Below are 17,940 nucleotides of genomic sequence, written 5' to 3'. Positions count from 1 at the left end.
TGAGTGAGTCCAGCCTAATCTATTATATAGTGAGCCCTGGCCAGCCAGGGCTACATAGAGGAGACAGAAACAATCCACACACACGCCGGTTTACTTGGTGCCTCAGCAGGTCAGCAATAAGGGAGCTAACTCTGCAGAGCCCGAAGACCCTTGGCTCAGGACTTGGGTCTCTAGCCAACGTTTCTGAACATTCTTAGATGTTTCTTGTTTTTGTTTTGAGTCAGTCTTATGTAGCCCAGTGATGCCTTTGAACTCCCATCCTTCCTGCTTGGGATTAGGTTACAGGCATGTCATAGCATATTAGACTCCACTCTTGTTTTGAAATTCCTGTGTGTTTTATAACCCTCCCTGATGTTTCATAAAATGGCCATGTTTTATCAACACTGTGAAGGCTGCTTAAGGAATGTTGTCATTTGACTTCAGGCCAGCCTTCATTCTCTCGGGATAGAAAGGAAGATAGCCTACTCGGTGCAGCATGGTGGAATTAAGGCTTTATCACAGAAGAGTATTTGTTTTTTTTCCGGGAGAGTCAAAGCTCCTAAATCATTCTCATAGGGCTCTTGAGAGGGAGCTGATTCATGGAGAACATTTCAGCCAGTGGTATTTGCATTCTGTGTTGAGTCAGTCAAATGGGGCGAGGTGTTAGGAATTTATCTCCTAATGGAAGAACACAGTGTAAGCTGCAGCCCTCATGCACTACCTTCAGAGGTCCAGGCGTCCATCCATCTCTGTGCAGAGAAGTGGCTGGACTTGTGTATCCCAGGGATGCTGCCTATCTCCTGGGCTGTTGTGTTTTCCCAATGTGTGCCACACAGATGCCATGATAACGGTATTCCCAACAAGGCTGGAGTCAGGCCTCATCCTCCGCCCTGTGCCTGCTGTGTGCCCATGAGGAATGATGGACACTGGTGGTGCAGGCATGCACATCAAGTGTAGATAAGCTCCAAAGGCTGCTCTCGCTAGCCCACTGGGATGTGGGAATGGCAAGTACTGCCTTGTATGTTCCCATGGGTAACAAAAGTCAACATTCAGGCTAGGCACACGCATGGAACAGGTCACCCGGATTCCTGTGTCACCTTGTTCACACACCTCTCTCACCTACCTCCCTGGCTCCAGAGGAACCCCCAGGTCTGCTTTGTGAGTAATTTGGTTCTGTATGTTTGGACAGCAGTGGGAGAGCCAGAGCCATAGAATAGTTGGTGGTTTGTCTTGCATGAAGCGAGAAGGGTACTTAGCCAGCAGAAACTTGTTTGGGTCCCTATCAGAAGTTCCGAAAAGAGGATGGCATTCCCTAAAGCTCTGGAGAAGAGGAGCCTCCTGCAGGAAGCAGTGTGTTGCCAGCTGGTCTCTTCCTGAGGGTATTTGTAGACTCATAGTGTGGGCTATGGATCAGGCCCCAGCAACGCCTTCGATGCTAGCATGATTTTTAATAAACACTATGTCTGCCAAAATCCAGGACAATGTGTGGGAAAGAGTTTGAGTTTAGACAGATGGAATCAGGAAGCAGCTGGAGCAGTAATCAGGAGAGCACAGGCCGAGCTCAGCGTGCCGGTTCGCTCTTCTGCAGATCACCATCTCTCACAGAGGTGGGGGTAAAGGAGTCCAGAGCAGTGCTCCTTGGCACTGCCCGGCTCCCTTAACCTTGAAGGTTGTCGATGTATCCCCAGCTGATTCCTATATGTCCCCATGCCACTCCTAAGAGCCCACGTGGAGCAGATGATGATGATTTTATGGAAGAAGTGTTCGTCCAGAGACACCTGTTAGGGGTCTCCAGGTTGGGAACCTGGACTCCTGGTTCCCTTTTTTCATGCTCAAATACTGTGATCACCATGAAACCTGAGGCCGTGCAGGGTAATAGATTGCTGTCCTCCCAAGGCCTACCCAACACAAGCCCTGGGACCCAGGGGCAGCGCCAAATACTTGAACAGATGGCCAGGGTCAAAGGCTGTTTGTGTTTGGTTTTGACCAAGGGTGGGGCTACCCCAGCTCTCATGTGGAAATCTGTACTGTGAGTGCTCTGGCCTTGGGGGGGGGGGGTCAGCCTCAGGCTAGGCTGCACTGCTGACGCCCGGCCAGCGGGGCTAGGGCTAAAGGGAAGCATCCGCTAGGTGCCGAGTGAGGGCCAGCTCCACGCTGGACCAGAGCTGTCACGTTGGGCAGATGGGGGGGGCAGACCTTGTTTTGTCTAATTCTGACTGTAAAAGTTTTCAAGGGGGGGACACAGAAAACAAACCCAATGCTGGAAAAGTGCACTGTGCCTCTATGCCTCTACAACGTAGCACAAAAAGACTACGCCTTGAGGGTGGAGCACTTGGCACACATTTTCCTGTGGAAATACTAATCTAGCCTGTCTGTCCTAGCCGAAGCCAGCCTTGCCTGCTCTCCGGGCCACAGATCTGTAGTTGGAGGGGCTGAAGGCAGATGGCTGAGATGGCCCGTCAGAATCCAGTGTCTCACGATACTGGTGCCATACACCTGACCAGAGAGAAGTTGAGTGGACAAGAGGATATGAGTGCTTTACAGAGAGGTCAGCCTGGGTAATGGATGAACTGGGATTGCTGATAGGCGCCGTGGCTTTGTACAGAAGTCCAGGCTGCCCACAAGAGGCCCTGTGGATAGGCTGTGCTTTGAAAGCTGCACCACAAAAGATTTTTAAAAATGCAGGGAATGGGGCTGGAAGCAGAATGCTTGCCTCGTACGTACAAGGCCTCGGCTTAAGCTCAGTACTACGGGGGATGATGGCGTCGATTGGGGGCAGGAAACTTGGAGGAATAATGGGAAGAAAAGAGAGGAAGGAGCCTGAGAAAGGACAAAAGACATGATGTCCAGTTGTTAACTTCCTGAATGACTGCTTCAAGGGCAGTATTTGGAGGGCTAGGGCCAGTATTGGGGAGGCCAACCGCAAGCCTGTAGGGACATCACACAGAGACAGCAGGCTGGATGATCTTTAGATATCTCTCTTTCCCTCCCTCTCTCCCTCCCTCCCTCCATCTTTCTCTCTCCCTCTTTCTCTGATGTTTTTGAGAGATTGTTTTTCTCTGTGTAGCCCTTGCTGTCCTGGAACTCCCTCTATAGGCCAGGCTGGCCTCGAACTCAAGAGATCTGCCTGCCTCTGCCTCCCGAGTGCTGGGGTTAAAGGTGTGCACCACCACTGCCCAGCTCTCAACCTGTTGTTTAAGGCAGATTTGTGAGGCAGTGGGCCACTTCATTTGTGAAGTCTGAAACAATTTTAAAAATTGTTAGAAAAAAATCTTAGAGTTTCTATTGCTGTATAGAGACACCATGACCACTCTATAGCTTTATAGCAACTCTATAAAGGAAAACATTTAATCTGGTCCTGGTTTACCATTTCAGAGATTTTGTTCATTATCATTATGGCAGGAAGCTTGGTAACAGGCAGGCAGATATGGTCCTGAAGAAGTAACTGAGAGTTCTACATCTGGATCCAAAGGCAGCAGGAAGAGAGAGAGAGACACTGGGCCTGGCTTGAGCATCTGAAACCTCAAAGCCCACCACAGTGGCACACTTCCTCCAACAAGGACACACCTCCTCATAGTGCCACCTCCTATGGATCTGTGGGGGCCATTACCACCCAAACCACCACATTCCACTCCCTGGCCCCATAGGCTTGTGACCAGATCATAGTCCAACTTCCAAAGTCCCCAAAGTCTCAACCTCGTTTAAGTCTTTAGAGAGGCATGGCAGTCTCTTAACTGTAACCCCTGTAAAATCAAAATACAGAAGCAGGTCACATACTTCCAACAAACAGTGGCACAGAACATACATTACCATTCCAAAGTGGAGGAAAGGGAACATAATGAGGAAATACTGGACAAAAGCAAGAATGAAAACCAGCTGGGTAAACTCCAAACTCTGCATCTCCGTGTGTGATGTCAAAGCGCTCTTCAGATCTCCAACGCCTTTCAGCTTTGTTGACTACAGCGTACTTCCTGCTCTTTGGCTGTTTTTACTCCCTGTTAGCAGCTCTCCTCAGCATGTAGCCCACAGCTATCCCACAGCCATCCCAAGTTCTTCTATGTCCTGGGGCTGGAACATGGCCTCCTAGTTCAAATGCATTTTCACTAGCTTTTTATTTTCTTTTTCTTTTTAAATTTCTTTTTTCTTTTTTTTTTTTTACTATTTATTCATTTTATAGCCTGATTGTAGGTCCCAACCTCCTTCCCTCCTTCCCCCTCCCCCTTCCCTATTCTACTGAAACAGGGAGTCCTCCTCCCCTGCCATCTGACTCTAGCTGGACTACCTGGATCCTTTTCCTCCATGGCCTGGCAAGGCCACATTGCCAGGGGGAAGTGATCAAAGAGCAGACAACTGAGTTTATGACAGAGGCAGCCCCTGCTCCCCTTACTAGGGAACCCCCATGGAGGCTGAGCTGCCAAGCCACCACATCTGAGCAGGGAGTCTAAGTCCTCTCCATGCATGCATCAGTCTCTGCAGGCTCTTCCTCAGTGAGGTAATCCAGAACCAGAAAGACAGCCATGGTATATACTCACTTATAAGTGGATATTAGCCATATAATATAGGATAAACATACTAAAATCTACAGACCTAAAGAAGCTAAACAAGGAGGACCCTGGGGTAGATGCTTAAATCTTATTCATAATGGCAAACAGGATAGACACCATGAAAGGGTCAGACTAACTTTGTAACCTATATGTCTTCTAAAGCCTATAGTTTTGAGTTTTAGGTCCAGGTTAAGCTAAAGCCTCTTAGTACCTTTCCAGAGAACAAAGGAATGTGACCCTATCTGTGAGGACAGATATATAAAAAAAAAAAAAAAAAAAAAAAAAGCGAGCAAGCAATGACCTTCACTCAGTAAAAAGAATGACCAGACCCTGGTCTTCGAGATAGTGTTTCTTAGCAACCAATCCAGATGGCCTCAATCCTTCTTCTGAGTAGCTCCTGACCTCCAACCAAAAGTCCGCAGCCCCAATCTTCAAGGATGACCTAACCACCCCCACCTTCAATTGCAGCTGCATCCACACTTGGCAGGACTGGCCAAGCTTGAGCACCTAAGACTAACCAATTATCTTACTTTATAGCTTCCTCATCCAATCCTGAATTGCCAAGACTACAACTTCAAAATTCTCGTGCTTTGTCTTTTAAAAACCCAAGGCCTTTGTCTCCCAGTGCCACCCTTTGCTGACTGGCAGGGGTGACCCCCATTTCCCAATGGTTAAAATAAACTTCTTGCAATTTTGCAACAATGAGATCTGATCTCCTGAGTTGTCTTCATCGCTTCTAAAAATTGGGCTCGTGCTGGGCCTAACAACCAGAAGCGGTGGAAGAGAGGGAACAGGATGGGAGCCTACTATAGAGGGTCTTCTAAAAGACTCCACCCAGCATTGTATTGAAGCAGATGCTGAGACTCACAGCCAAACTTTGGGCAGAGCACAGGGAATCTTATGGAAGAAGTGGGGTATAGAAGGACATAGAGGGGACAGGAGCTCCACAAGGAGACCAACAGAGCTTTTTTTTTTTTTTTTTTTTTTTTTTTTTTCAGTGGTTTCCTTCGCTGCTTACTTGGCTGTCCTAGAACTTGTTCTATAGACTAGCCTAGCCTTGAACTCGGAGATCCAGAGTTGGCCTTCCTAGGGTTGGGAGTTGAGTACCACCAAGTCTGCCCCTAAGTTTTTCTTTAATTCCTTTTCACTTTTCTTTTAATTCTTTTTCACAAGTTTGGAGCTTAGCCAGGTGGGCCTTGCTTTGAGGTCACCACTCCCTCTAATCCACTTAGCATCCAGCTTGTCTTTAATCTTTTTACTTTTCTTAGTGCTCCTTTTCTCCTCAAACTGTACATCTTGTATTTTCCTTTGTTCATTTTGCTCCTTTTTATTATAGATCTGGGTAAGACTGTCCAGTGCCAAAGCTATTATTTCATAACTCTTCAACTTAGCCTCAGGCAGATTTTTTTTAGACAGAGGCGGAAAACAGCCACATTCTTCACCAAAATACTGCAAGAACCATCTCTAGGCTGCATATTAATATTCTCCTCTGAAACCTCTTGAGCCAGACCCCCACAGGTCAAGTCACCCTAAGCTCCCCTCTCTTCCATGCTCCTCCTAAGAGGGCCCATTAAGCCCCACTTACTGTTCAGCTGTGTTTCTAATCGATAATCCCAATATGTTCCATATTCCTCCAAACAAAAACATGGTCTGGCCCACCACAGCGATGACCTAGTTCTGGAACCAATTTCTGTCTTAATTAGGGTTTCTATTACTGTGAAGACACCATGGCCACAGCAACTATTAGAGGAAAACATTTAATGGGGGAGGGGTCGGCTTACAATTCAGAGGGTTACTCCATTACTGTCATGGCAGGAAGCTTGGTGACAGGCAGGCAGATATGGTCCTGGAGAGATAGCTGACAGTTCTATATCTGGATCCACAGGCAGCAGGAAAAGAGAGAGACACTGGGCCTGGCTTGAGCATCCGAAACCTCAAAGCCCACCACAGTGGCACACTTCCTCCAACAAGGACACACCTCCTCATAGTGCCACCTCCTATGGATCTGTGGGGGCCATTACCACCCAAACCACCACATTCCACTCCCTGGCCCCATAGGCTTGTGACCAGATCATAGTCCAACTTCCAAAGTCCCCAAAGTCTCAACCTCATTTAAAAGTCTTTAGAGAGGCGTGGCAGTCTCTTAACTGTAACCCCTGTAAAATCAAAATACAGAAGCAGGTCTCTGGCTGAAGAGTTGGTTCAGTGGTTAGGAGCACTTGCCCTTCTTTTGAAGGACCCTGGTTTGATTCCCAGGTCCTCCCATGGAGGCTTACTGCTTCCTCAGGCAACAGGCATGCATGCGGTGCACAGACACGCATGCAGGCAAAGCACTCATATGAATAATTTTTTCAAGTTTAAATAAAAAAAATTTTAAAAGTAGATTACATACTTCCATCTTACAATGGCATAGAATATGCTTTATTGTTCCTAAAGGGAGGAAAGGGAACAGTGACACATCACCTCCAGCAAGGCCACACCTCCAGCAAGGCCACTCCTAATAGTGCCACTCCCTATGGGCCCATGGGGGCCTTTTTCATTCAAACCACCACAGGGGCTACATAAATAGTGATATGCGTGTACATTTAACAGAATACCATTTTGACACAAATACATAGGGCAGTATGCCATTCAGAACACGGATTTTTTTAGATGTTTAGAGCTCTTCCCACTCTTCCAGAGGATCTGGTATCAGTTCTCAGCACCTATCCCGGTCAGCTCACAACTGCCTGTAACTCCAGCTCTCGGAGATCCAGTGCCCTCTTCTGGCCTCCAAGGCCACACGTACAAACTCCCACATACATAATACCTAATTTAAAACAAAAATAAATTGACGTGTATATACATACACACACATATGTGGGTATTAGTCACGGTGTGTGTGGAAATCAGGCAACCCAAGGGAGGGGGTCCTCGTCTTCCATCTTTTGGGTTCTGGATGACATACTCCGGTCATTGGAGCAGCCTTTACCTAATGAGTCTTGCTAACCCCAAAGGACTAAAACACTCTTTCCTGAGACAGGGTCTCTGCAGTTTGGGCTGGCCTCACACTGGCAGTCCTCCTGCCTCCGCATCCATAGCACTGGGATTACAGGCGTGAGACATGCGTGCTGTGAACCCTTCTGAGGTTGCCATGCTTGCCACTGATGGGCACAGGTTTAAAGATGGGCAGTAAATTGTCCTCCCTCAAAACTGCTGGAGCATCTCCAGCTGTGCAAACCATTCTTCGGAGGCACAGCAGGCCTATGCCTGGGGAAGGCCCCAGCCAAGACACCATGTCCTTCCTGCTGGTTTAGGTCCAGAGTACAAATGGAGTTCCTATGCTTGCATGGAGCTCTATGTAATGTGTGCACATAGCCCATGTAAGGTCTGCAGGTTAAAGGACCAAGGATGTGGCCTGCTACTTGCCTCAGCCCCCACAAGCTGACCTTTGAGGGGAAGAGTCACGCTTCAAGGCACTCCAAGTCTGTGCTTGGAAGGAATGTCTCCCCCTCTCACTCAGCTCAGCCTGTGGCTCTTTTCCTGTGACTTGTCTCCATCTGCATTGCTAGCTCTGTCAGCCCCAGCCCTGTCCCTGTGCCCACACGTGCTCAATGACGTGCCTGTCATTCCTTTTTCCTTGAGTCCCACACGAACCACCTCCCTTCCCCTCTGCCTGCTTGGCTGTGAAGTGCCAGCAATGCTCCACCCACGCCCCAGGGCACAGCAGGGCCCCTCACCATGCATTCCTAGGACCTATTATGGCTGCCAGGCACATGGGCTTGCCCAGCCCCAGCATGCACTGGTCCACATAGGCTCTCTCAGGATTTGCAAATTCGATGCCCAGCAACTTAGGGCAGGCCCTCCACATCAGGCCCATTTTGGGAAACAGGTCTTGCACTAACACATACTCAGATTCCAACTCTTTCTTATGTTGGCTGTAATAGAGTCAGGCCAAGGTGAGGAGCTGGGAGAGCAAAGGACCTTTTGTTTGTTTTTTAGAAGAACTGTTAACGTCCCTTACATTTTCTACCACCCAGTTTTCCTGGAAGCAAGACTCCTTGTTAAGTTACGCAATCGACAGTCCCCAGCTTATGTCACTGGGGTTCCAGCTGTGAGACTGAACCCTCTCCCACTTAAGAAATGAGGGGCAGCGCTCTTTCCGTCAGTCAGTTAACAGTCCTGCAGATGTTGTGCTTCCAGCAGCGCCTCACCCTTGACACCTCCACAGGTCCCTGGCTGACCATCGAGTTTCTTCTCCTGGGGCTGGCCAGCATGGCCCCCTCCCAGCCAGATGGATCAAGGCTGATCCAGAGAGCAGGGAAAGCTGGAAGACATGGTTGGTGCTGCATTTTCTTTTTGTCCTTTTTTTTTTTTCCTTATTTAAACACAGGGACTCCTTGAACTCCCAAACTTCCTGCCTCAGACTCTCAAGTGCCATGATTACAGGTGTGCACAATGTCCTGTTTAGCCTATGCTAAAGACCAATCCCAAGGCAATTGTTTTTGTTTTTCAAAACAGGGTCTCTCCATGAAGTCCTAGCTGTTCTGGATCTCCAGACCAGGCAGGCCTCAAACCTGAGACCCACCTGTCTCTGCCTCCTGAGTGCTGGGATCACAGGTGTGCACCACCATACCTAGCTCAAACCCAGGGCTTCTTGCATGCTAGGCAAGCACTCTACCAGCTGAGCTACATCCCTAGCCCTGCAGTTTATTTTATTTTTTTTTGGAGGGGGGGTGGGGGGCCCTTGGCTGTCTTGGACTCACTTTGTAGACCGGGCTGGCCTTGAACTCACAGAGATCCACCTGCCCCTGCCTCCCCAAGTGCTGGAATCACAGGCGTGTGCCACCACGCCCGCCACATTTTAGTTTTTAAAAAGTCATAGTCACAGAAAAAGTGGTCCTAAAAGTGAAAACATGCTCATTCACTGTAGCATCCTCGATGGAGCTGGGACAAGAAGGGGGCATGGCTCTGCCCTGGGTGCCTCACACCCCACCCATTGTCAGCTTTGTCCTTGAGTTTCCAAGGGTCCTCTCCAGAATCACATGTGGAACTGAATTGTGTATCCAGCTCCTGCTGCTGAGTGTGTGGTTCTCACTCTGCAGAATCTCCAAACACTGCTGGGTTCACGCTGCAAGCAGCTCCTTCAGCCCGGCTGTACCCACTGATGGAGCCCAGCATTCTTGAAGTATTCTTGCCTCCTGGCCATGAGGCACATTTGGGATTGTTTCCCGCCCCAGCCTTGGACCCAGCGTCTCTCCGCCATGCTCTGAATCCTTGTGTTGTATTCAGTACTTACATGCCTGGAGGCCTTGCAGCACCAAGCCTTCCAGGGACAGCTGGGAGGCAGATGTGTCTGCATTCTCCTGTCAACCATGCGCACGGATTTCTCTGAATGTACTCACAGGGGCTCACTGAGAACTCTGCTTTTCACCTCACACCATGAACACCGACAGGGTTCATTCCACTTTCCTCTTTCTGCATGTTCATAAATTCCTTCTCTGAAAAGAAACTTGGTCCCTGCTGTCTTTAGGAGGGTCTGCTTATGCCGTCAGTGTTTCTGTGGTCTCTGCCACCACTCCTGTGTGCAGGGTCCCTCCTCCCTGGACTCTGTAGCAGGGCCTTCACCTTCCTGGCAACACCTTCTGCCATCCTGCAGAGCTCTGATACCCCTTGCTGCACATCCGGGAGACATTCTATTCTCTCTCAGCCACCTCTGCTCTATGGCCTTCTGGTTCCCTTCTCTGCTCTGGTCCTCTCTTTGTTTTGTCTCTCTTATTATTTCCTGACAGATTTTTTCATTTTTATTTTTATTAATTACAGTTTATTCACTTTGTATCCCAGCTGTAGCCCCTTCCCCCCTCCCCTCCCACCCTCCTCCCTCTTCTTCTCCTCCTACGACTCTCCCTAAGTCCAATGATAGGGTAGGTTCTCCTCCCCTTCCATCTACCCTAGTCTATCAGATCTCATCAGGACTGGATTCTTTGTCTTCCTCTGTGGACTGGTAAAGCTCCTCCCCCATCAGGGGTAGGTGATCAAAGAGCTAGCCCATGAGTTAATGTCAGAGACAGTCCTTGCTCCTATTATTGGGGAATCCTCTTGGACACTGAGCTGCCATGGGCTACTTCTGTGCAGGGGTTCTAAGTTATCTCCATGCATGGTCCTTGTTTGTAGATATTAGACATATAATATAGGATAATCATGCTAAAATCTGTACACCTAAGGAAGCTAATCAAGAAGAACCCTGGTAAGATGCTCAATCTTCATCCAGAAAGGCAAATGAGATGGACATCAGAAGAGGGAGAAAACAGGGAACAGGACAGGAGCCTATCACAGAGGGCCTCTGAACAAATATATGCTGAGATTCATAGCCAAACTTTTTGTAGAGTGCAGGGAATCTTATGAAAGAAGGGGGAGATAGAAAGACCTGGAGGGAACAGGAGCTCCACAAAGAGAGCAACAGAACCAAAATATCTGGGCACAGGGGTCTCAGGGGTCTGAGACTGATATTCATGACAGATTTTTAAGGGAAAAAAATGTGAGGAAGGGAAGGGCTCTTGCATATTTTCAAACAAAAAGTAACAAAATCACAAAATAATCACAAGATTTCTGGACCAATAAGGCAGCTAGCCTGGTCACAGTCCCGTCCTGGCAGAGTAGCTCGTGCATATGCTTTACTCCATTGACCCTCAGTTTCCTCAACAAAACGGGAGAAGACAGTTCTGTGGGTATCGAGACTCACTGAGCCAATGCCAGGTCCAGCCTGGCCCCTGGCCGAGGTAATCACTGAACGGATTGAGCAATGACAGCTATTGGCTGTTGATTGGAATCCTTGGAAATGCTGGCTTTCTGGGAGGCTGGCCAGGCTGCTGGCTGCTGTCCACAGCAATGGAGCTCTGGCTCCCAAGCCTTTCTCCTTTGGCAAGCTTGCTTCTTTTTTTTTTTTTTTTTTTTTTTTTTTTTTTGCATGCCTCGAGCCAAGTTTTGGGAGGGTTTCTCAGACAGAGGCCCATGCGTCCACCACAGCCTTAGGACTCGCGGCTCAGGCTGCAGTAGACGCTGCCTTCTGACCTCGACACTGCAGCCAGCAACAGCAGCAGCATGGGATTTTGGGGCACCTACCTGCTCTTCTGCCTCTTCATTCTGTCCCAGGTCGCTGCAGAGTCACCTACCCCCAAGACCAAGAAGGCTGCCAATGCCAAGAAAGGTAAGCAGGGTGCATCTGCTCCTCCCTATGCTCTAGGGAAAGGTATCCTTTCCTTCATCCTCAGGAGAACGGTCACCCTTTCCTGTACTCTGGGAACAGCTCCCCTCCCTATGTTAGCTCATGAGCCTTCTCTTCCCACCTGATCTTGATGAGTCCTCCTGGGACCTTTGGTGAAAGACCCTCTCGTTGAGGATGTCTCACAGCAGGGGTGGTTGTCAGAACTCCAAGAATGCCTGACTCTTAGAATGGAGACCCTTACTGGGCTTTCTAAACTGGTGTCTGCTCCTCCCCCCCATACCTACAAACCTCCAGCTTGGAGATGGTCAGTTCCCAACAGGGAGCACCAGCCTGGGTTTCCTGTTGGGAGCCAAGGAGAGTGAATTTGCTCAAAGACTTGCAGTCATTTAATAATGTAAAATATATTAAAAACCCACCCGGTGGACAAACTTTTGCTTGGTATCCAGAGGGGAAATGGAGGACAGATAGTCTTGCTTCCGTGGGGCGTCAGCCTTGTCGTCTCAAACTGAGCTTAGAGCATCGCTGTTCTCCTCTGCTTAGGGCAGAGTGTTCTTAGGTCATCTTGGCGGAGGGCTGGAGAGATGGCTCAGAGGTTAAGATCACCTTGGCGGAGTGAGACCTGCCACCAGCGTCAGCAGTGAGGTCATCCGGGATGGGTGGGGAGGGAACAGCAGAAAGCTGTGAGGCTGTCACCCCTACAGGCCTGGGAGGATGGCAGGAAGAGTCAGATGTGGAGCCCAGCCAGACAGGAAAGGGCATGGAAAAGTCTGCAGGCCCTCTTTACCTGGATAATGAAATACACAAACCAGTTTCTTGGAGCACAAGGCTACAGCAAAGAATGAGTTGTTAGGCTTCTCTAGCACAGCAGGAGACTGGGTTTGATCACATAAACTCAGAGTGGTGGTACGCACTTTAACAATAGCACTCTGGAAGTGGAGGCAGGAAAATTATAAATTTAAGGTTATCTTCAACGATATAGCAAACTTGAGGCCAGCCAAAGCTACAGAACTCCTGTCTCAAAAAAGCAAACTAAAACTCCAGGGTTAGTGTTACCAGCCTTACGCTCTGCTGTGAGTGCTTGCCTAGAAGGTGTGACATTCTGCTTTCATCTTTAGCACTTCAGACAAACAACAAAACAAAACTGGGTGTGATACACCCCTTTAATCTCAGCACTCTGGAGGCAGAAGCAGGCGGATCTCTGTGAGTCTGAGGCCAGCCTAGTGTATATAGTGATTTCTAGGCTAACCAAAGCTACACAGGGGGACCCTGTCTCAAAAAGAAACAAAACTAAAATACCAAAGACTGAGTTCACAATGTAACAAAATTCAAAATAGAATGGATACTATATTGACATCACTTTGACAAAGGAATTTATCACGCAGATGAACCTGAGCAACTAACATGTCAATAATTAATTATTTAGAAAATTTGAACGGGCTTACTAAAAGTAAATGTCTGCTGTGTATATGTAGAATTATTCCAGAAAGATTCCAAGTGTAACAGAGACAACTTCTGGAAAGAAAAGCAGAGAGCAGTCTGAATTGGGAAGGAGATTTTTGGGTGGTTTTGGTTTCTTAAGTCAAATGATATATAAGGATTTACAAATGCTCATTTTAAAATATGAGGACTGAATACTGCATTGGTCTGTCCATGAACATTGGCAACATTGCCACCCAGGCTTGCTGTGTGAGAGATACAGTCCAAAGGCAAACAATTTCTGTATATGGAAATCGGTTGCCAGTTTCTCAAATTTCCATAAGTCTTGTAAATTATGTCATGAGGGAAGGCAGAGGCTCAGGGCAGGCTGCATTGGTCTTCAGTGATCACCACACGAGCCCTGTCTCAGATGCCCACGGTGCTCAAGCCAACGTCCTGGCATTGTTTTACTGACTTGCAGTATCTATTGTGAAGCCAGAAGTTGAAGCAGAGGCAGAGTGAGCTGGCTGCTGGCTCCAGCTCTGTCTGCTGTACCCTGTTCCTCCGGGTGGACTTCCCACACACTTGATAACCACTTGGTATCACTACTTCCTAAACACACAAGGCTATGTCTTGGCCGCAGTTCCTTGGCAAGGCTTCCAGGAGGTGGGTAAAGGCTCTGACCTCATGAATGTGGACTTTACATGAAACCGCCCATGGAGGTGACGCCCTGCCCTTTGCCTCAAGCCAAAGAGAGCTTTCTGAGGAGCTCCTGGGACTTAAGGAAGACAGGGGTCCTCCTATAGCCCTCAACACACCCAGTATCCCTCACCTACATCTGCTGGCACGCGTCATTCACCCCCACAGGCACTCCCTACAGCTGGGCGGACACACAGCCCATGCTGTGTCATGCCTCCTGAGCTTCCTCAGGGTCATTTCAGAGCAGTGTTGTCTGCCTGCTGTGTATAGAGAAGGTGGAACTGTGCTGGTGAACATGTGTCCCCATCCTGTGACCCTCAACTCAGTCTGGGGTTTGGCCCCAATTCTGGGGTAATTGACCTCTGTGATTTCACGGCCTGTGGTCCTGCTGGAGCTGATGAAGTGGCTGGTTCCTCAAGTCCTGCTAGCCCCAGCCCCACTGTGACAAATGCAGTATAGAGAAGCCTGAGAGGAACCAGGAACAGGCACAAAGGGCCCACTGGAAGGTCAGTTCCTTAGACAGGGGCCAGAGGAGCACACACTGAGAGATCCAGTCTAGAAATGATCCCCCCTCACCTCTGTGGGGCTGGCAGCCTGGGAAGGGAGCAGCTGCCTACCTTGGGTTTTCATTGCCTCATGCCTCTGTCCTAGATGTGGTGAGCCCTAAGATGTTTGAGGAGCTCAAGAGCAGACTGGACGGCCTGGCCCAGGAGGTGGCCCTGCTGAAGGAGCAGCAGGCCTTACAGACGGGTGAGTGCAGGGCACACTCAGGAAGGGGCCAGGCTGGTGAAGGTGGCAGTGAGGAAGAAGGCTCAGTCTCCACGCACAGGAGTCCTGTCCTCACATGCTTCCTCTGGGGAGGCTGCCTTGTCCATCTGTAAGACCACCCAGCCAGGCGGGGCCAGCAAGAGGGGATGGAAGTAGAGTGCTCCTGAGGCCAGATGGCACTAACACTGCCCAGCAGAAGTGAGCGCTCTGGGGCAGGGCAGGCATTGTAGTGCAGCCTGGGCCCGTCACAGGGGAACTGGGCCTAGTCTCACAGCCCTGGGCACACTGCCGCACACCCTCCCTGTGTCCACCTCTCTGCATGTCTGTAGCTTTGCAGACGGTCTCTGAATCACAGCAAAAGGCCGGCATTGATTGTGGCAGCTGGTGGGGCTGGAGAGATGGCAGGACAACTTAGAAGGCTCACTGCTTTCACAGAGGACCGGAGTTTCAGTCCCGGCGCCTTGTCTGGGCTCACAGCTTCCCGGAACTCCAACATGTTCTGTTCTCCATGGGCGCCCCACTCACGCGCGTCAACTCCCTCTGTGTCACACACACACACACACACACACACACACACACACACACACACACAATTTTAAAAATAAAATAAAAATGCACTGGTAAATCCAGGTGTGGTGGTCCATGCCCTTAATCTTAGCAGGCGGATCTCTGTGAGTTTGAAGCCAGCCTGGTCTACAAACAGAGTCCAGGACAACCAAGCTACGCAGAGAATCCCCGTCTGGGGGGGGGAGGGGAAGACCAGGCATGGTAGCACATACCTTTAATCCCAACATTCAGGCAGCAGATCTACACCAGCTCGGTCAGGCTGGTCAGGGTCACACAGTGAGACTATCTCAAAAACAAAACAAAAATAATAATAAGATAAAATTTAAAAACTACAATCTTGGGGCTGGAGAGATGGCTCAGTTATTAAGAGTGCTAGCTGCTATTCCAGAGAACCTGGGTTTATTGTCTCCAACACCCACACAGTGACTCACACCCATCCATAATTCTAACTCCGAGGGATTTAACGCCTTCTGCCCCGAGAGCAGCCATACACAGACTTGGCACACACCCACATGGACAGATGCACATACACATACAATTTTTTAAAAATACAAATACTTTTTAAAAAGACTGACTGAGGCAGAGGGTGTGGAAGGTAGGACCAGGCCTCGTAGCTTGGCCACTCCAGAGGCCGGGAGAGCCAGCCACAGCACAGAGCTGTGGGGCTTGGAAACGGGGGAGGCCACCTGCTCTGCCAGGCCAGCCCTCCTTCCAGGCGGAGCACCTCTCTATCGTGATCTTCCAGCAGGGCCTAGCCCTCACTCTCCTCCCGTGACCTTGCCTCTGCTCGGTGGTATGCACCGAGCATGCCACGTGTGTGCTTGGCCAGGAGTGCGTGAGGGTGTGCTTCAAAGTCTGTGAATAAGCTTCTAGGAGGCCTGGTTGTCAGGTCCCTCGGTCCCCGCTTCTCTAGGATATTCGCTGAGTAGTGGGGCAGGGGCCAGTACGGACCTCTGATGTATGTGGCCCTGCAGCAAAAGGCCCACAGCCCAATCTGCCCGATGTCTAAGCTCGACATCAAGCTAAACACCAACTGCTACCCACGCTCACCGCGAGCACCTTTCTCTCGTGGGAGGCCAGGGTCCTGCTGAGCACTCTGTCCAGGGCGCCGTCGCCTTTCCTTACACTCATTTCTGCTGCAAACGATCCTGCACTCTCAGCTCATCCTCCCAGTTCCACCCAGCCAGCCGAGGACCTGGCCTGGGCGGAGGTCCCTTGTGGTGAAGCTTGCTGTCCCTCGGGCAGGGCTGGGGTCCCAGGTGCCTGGAGTGTGGTCTCCAGTTCAAGCAGGCAGATGCCAGGCGCTGTGAGCCGGCAGCTTGGTCCTGGGGAGCCTGGTAATGGAGCTCAGTGCAGGAGCTCTGGCTAGTTGGGGAGGCTGCCTTTGAGATGGAGTGGCCTGAGGTGCCATGCCTGGTGCCAACCTCTGCAGCCAACTATCCTGCCCCGGCAGAGACCAGGTGACTTTCTGGCACCATCCCTGAGAGTCAGTGACCCTGGTTGCAGCAGATGGATGGCCATTCCAGGAGCAAGGCGCCCAGTCCTCTTGAACATTTATCTGGGCTCTTCAGTGCCTGCCACAGCAGGGTCCTGAAGCGGGAACAAGCGGGCTTCAAGCGATGGATGGGATGGGATGAAGGTTGGGGCTGGGGCTGGGGCTGGGGCTGGGGCTGGGGCTGGGGATGAGGTGGGAGGGGGTGAACCGCCTGGAAGAGGTTTTTTTGACCTGGAGCATCCAAAAATCACCTGACAGCTATCTCTCCCTTCAGTGTGCCTGAAGGGCACCAAGGTGAACTTGAAGTGCTTCCTGGCCTTCACCCAGCCCAAGACTTTCCACGAGGCGAGCGAGGACTGCATCTCGCGCGGGGGCACGCTGGGCACGCCGCAGTCGGGGCTGGAGAATGAAGCGCTGTTCGAGTACGCGCGCCAGAGCGCGGGCAGCGAGGCGGAGATCTGGCTGGGCCTCAACGACATGGCGGCGGAAGGCGCCTGGGTGGACATGACCGGCGGCCCCCTGGCCTACAAGAACTGGGAGACGGAGATCACGGCGCAGCCCGACGGCGGGAAAGCCGAGAACTGCGCCGCCCTGGCCGGCGCGGCCAACGGCAAGTGGTTCGACAAGCGATGCCGCGATCAGCTGCCCTACATCTGCCAGTTCGCCATCGTGTAGCCAGGAGAAGGCGCGGGCCGGGGCGGGTGCGGGCCACAGAGGCAGGGTTGACGGGGGGCTCGTGGGCGGCTATGGGAGCAGCCGTCGGGCCGAGTCGGACACTGGGGAGTGAGGCGCGCGCGGTGGTCCCCGGTGAGAGACGAGCTGATGCAGGTGCCCAGAGAGGGGCGCCAAGACTTTTCTGTCCCCGCTTCCTCCCCGCTTGGTTTTTGCAAATAAAGCTGGTACAGAGTCCCTGGCGTTGGCTGGTCGGCAGGTCGGTGTGTGAAGCCCCGAGGAGCCTGGCTCCCAGCCCAGAAGAGTCACGTTTCCGGCCTGCTGTTTGCAGAGCGCGCTTCCTCTGCTGCAGTCCAGCACGCACGCCAGTTCTGGCAGGTGTGTTTGTGGGCGGGGGAGGGCTGTCCCTTCTCTTGCTGGGGGTCCATCTGGGGGTTCACGGGCATGCGGGGGACGGCTGTTCGGTAATGGAGGAGTGGGGTATCAGGGCTTCCCAAGGAGATTCCTCTCTGTCTCTATCCTCATCCCAGGGGGCTGGTAACGTGACAGCTGTCGGCACTGCCCGGCCAGGGGTCCCCTTCGCCCCCACTCCTCAT

The 17,940-nt window shown here is 50.8% G+C and overlaps 1 protein-coding gene across 1 annotated transcript; it reads left to right on the top strand.

Annotated features, from left to right (window-relative positions):
• Positions 1–11,485: 11,485 nt before the first annotated feature.
• On the top strand, positions 11,486–17,586 carry Clec3b (C-type lectin domain family 3 member B). Its single transcript, XM_021661192.2, has 3 exons — positions 11,486–11,709; positions 14,494–14,592; positions 16,947–17,586. Exons 1-3 carry the CDS (start codon positions 11,604–11,606, stop codon positions 17,345–17,347), a joined length of 606 nt encoding a protein of 201 aa, XP_021516867.1. The 5' UTR covers positions 11,486–11,603; the 3' UTR covers positions 17,348–17,586.
• The last annotated feature ends 354 nt before the right edge of the window (positions 17,587–17,940 follow it).

Source organism: Meriones unguiculatus, chromosome 6 (assembly GCF_030254825.1).
Source record: "Meriones unguiculatus strain TT.TT164.6M chromosome 6, Bangor_MerUng_6.1, whole genome shotgun sequence".
NCBI lineage: Eukaryota > Metazoa > Chordata > Mammalia > Rodentia > Muridae > Meriones > Meriones unguiculatus.
Note: the sequence above shows the minus strand (reverse complement) of the source record. Positions and strands in the feature narration are given on the sequence as shown.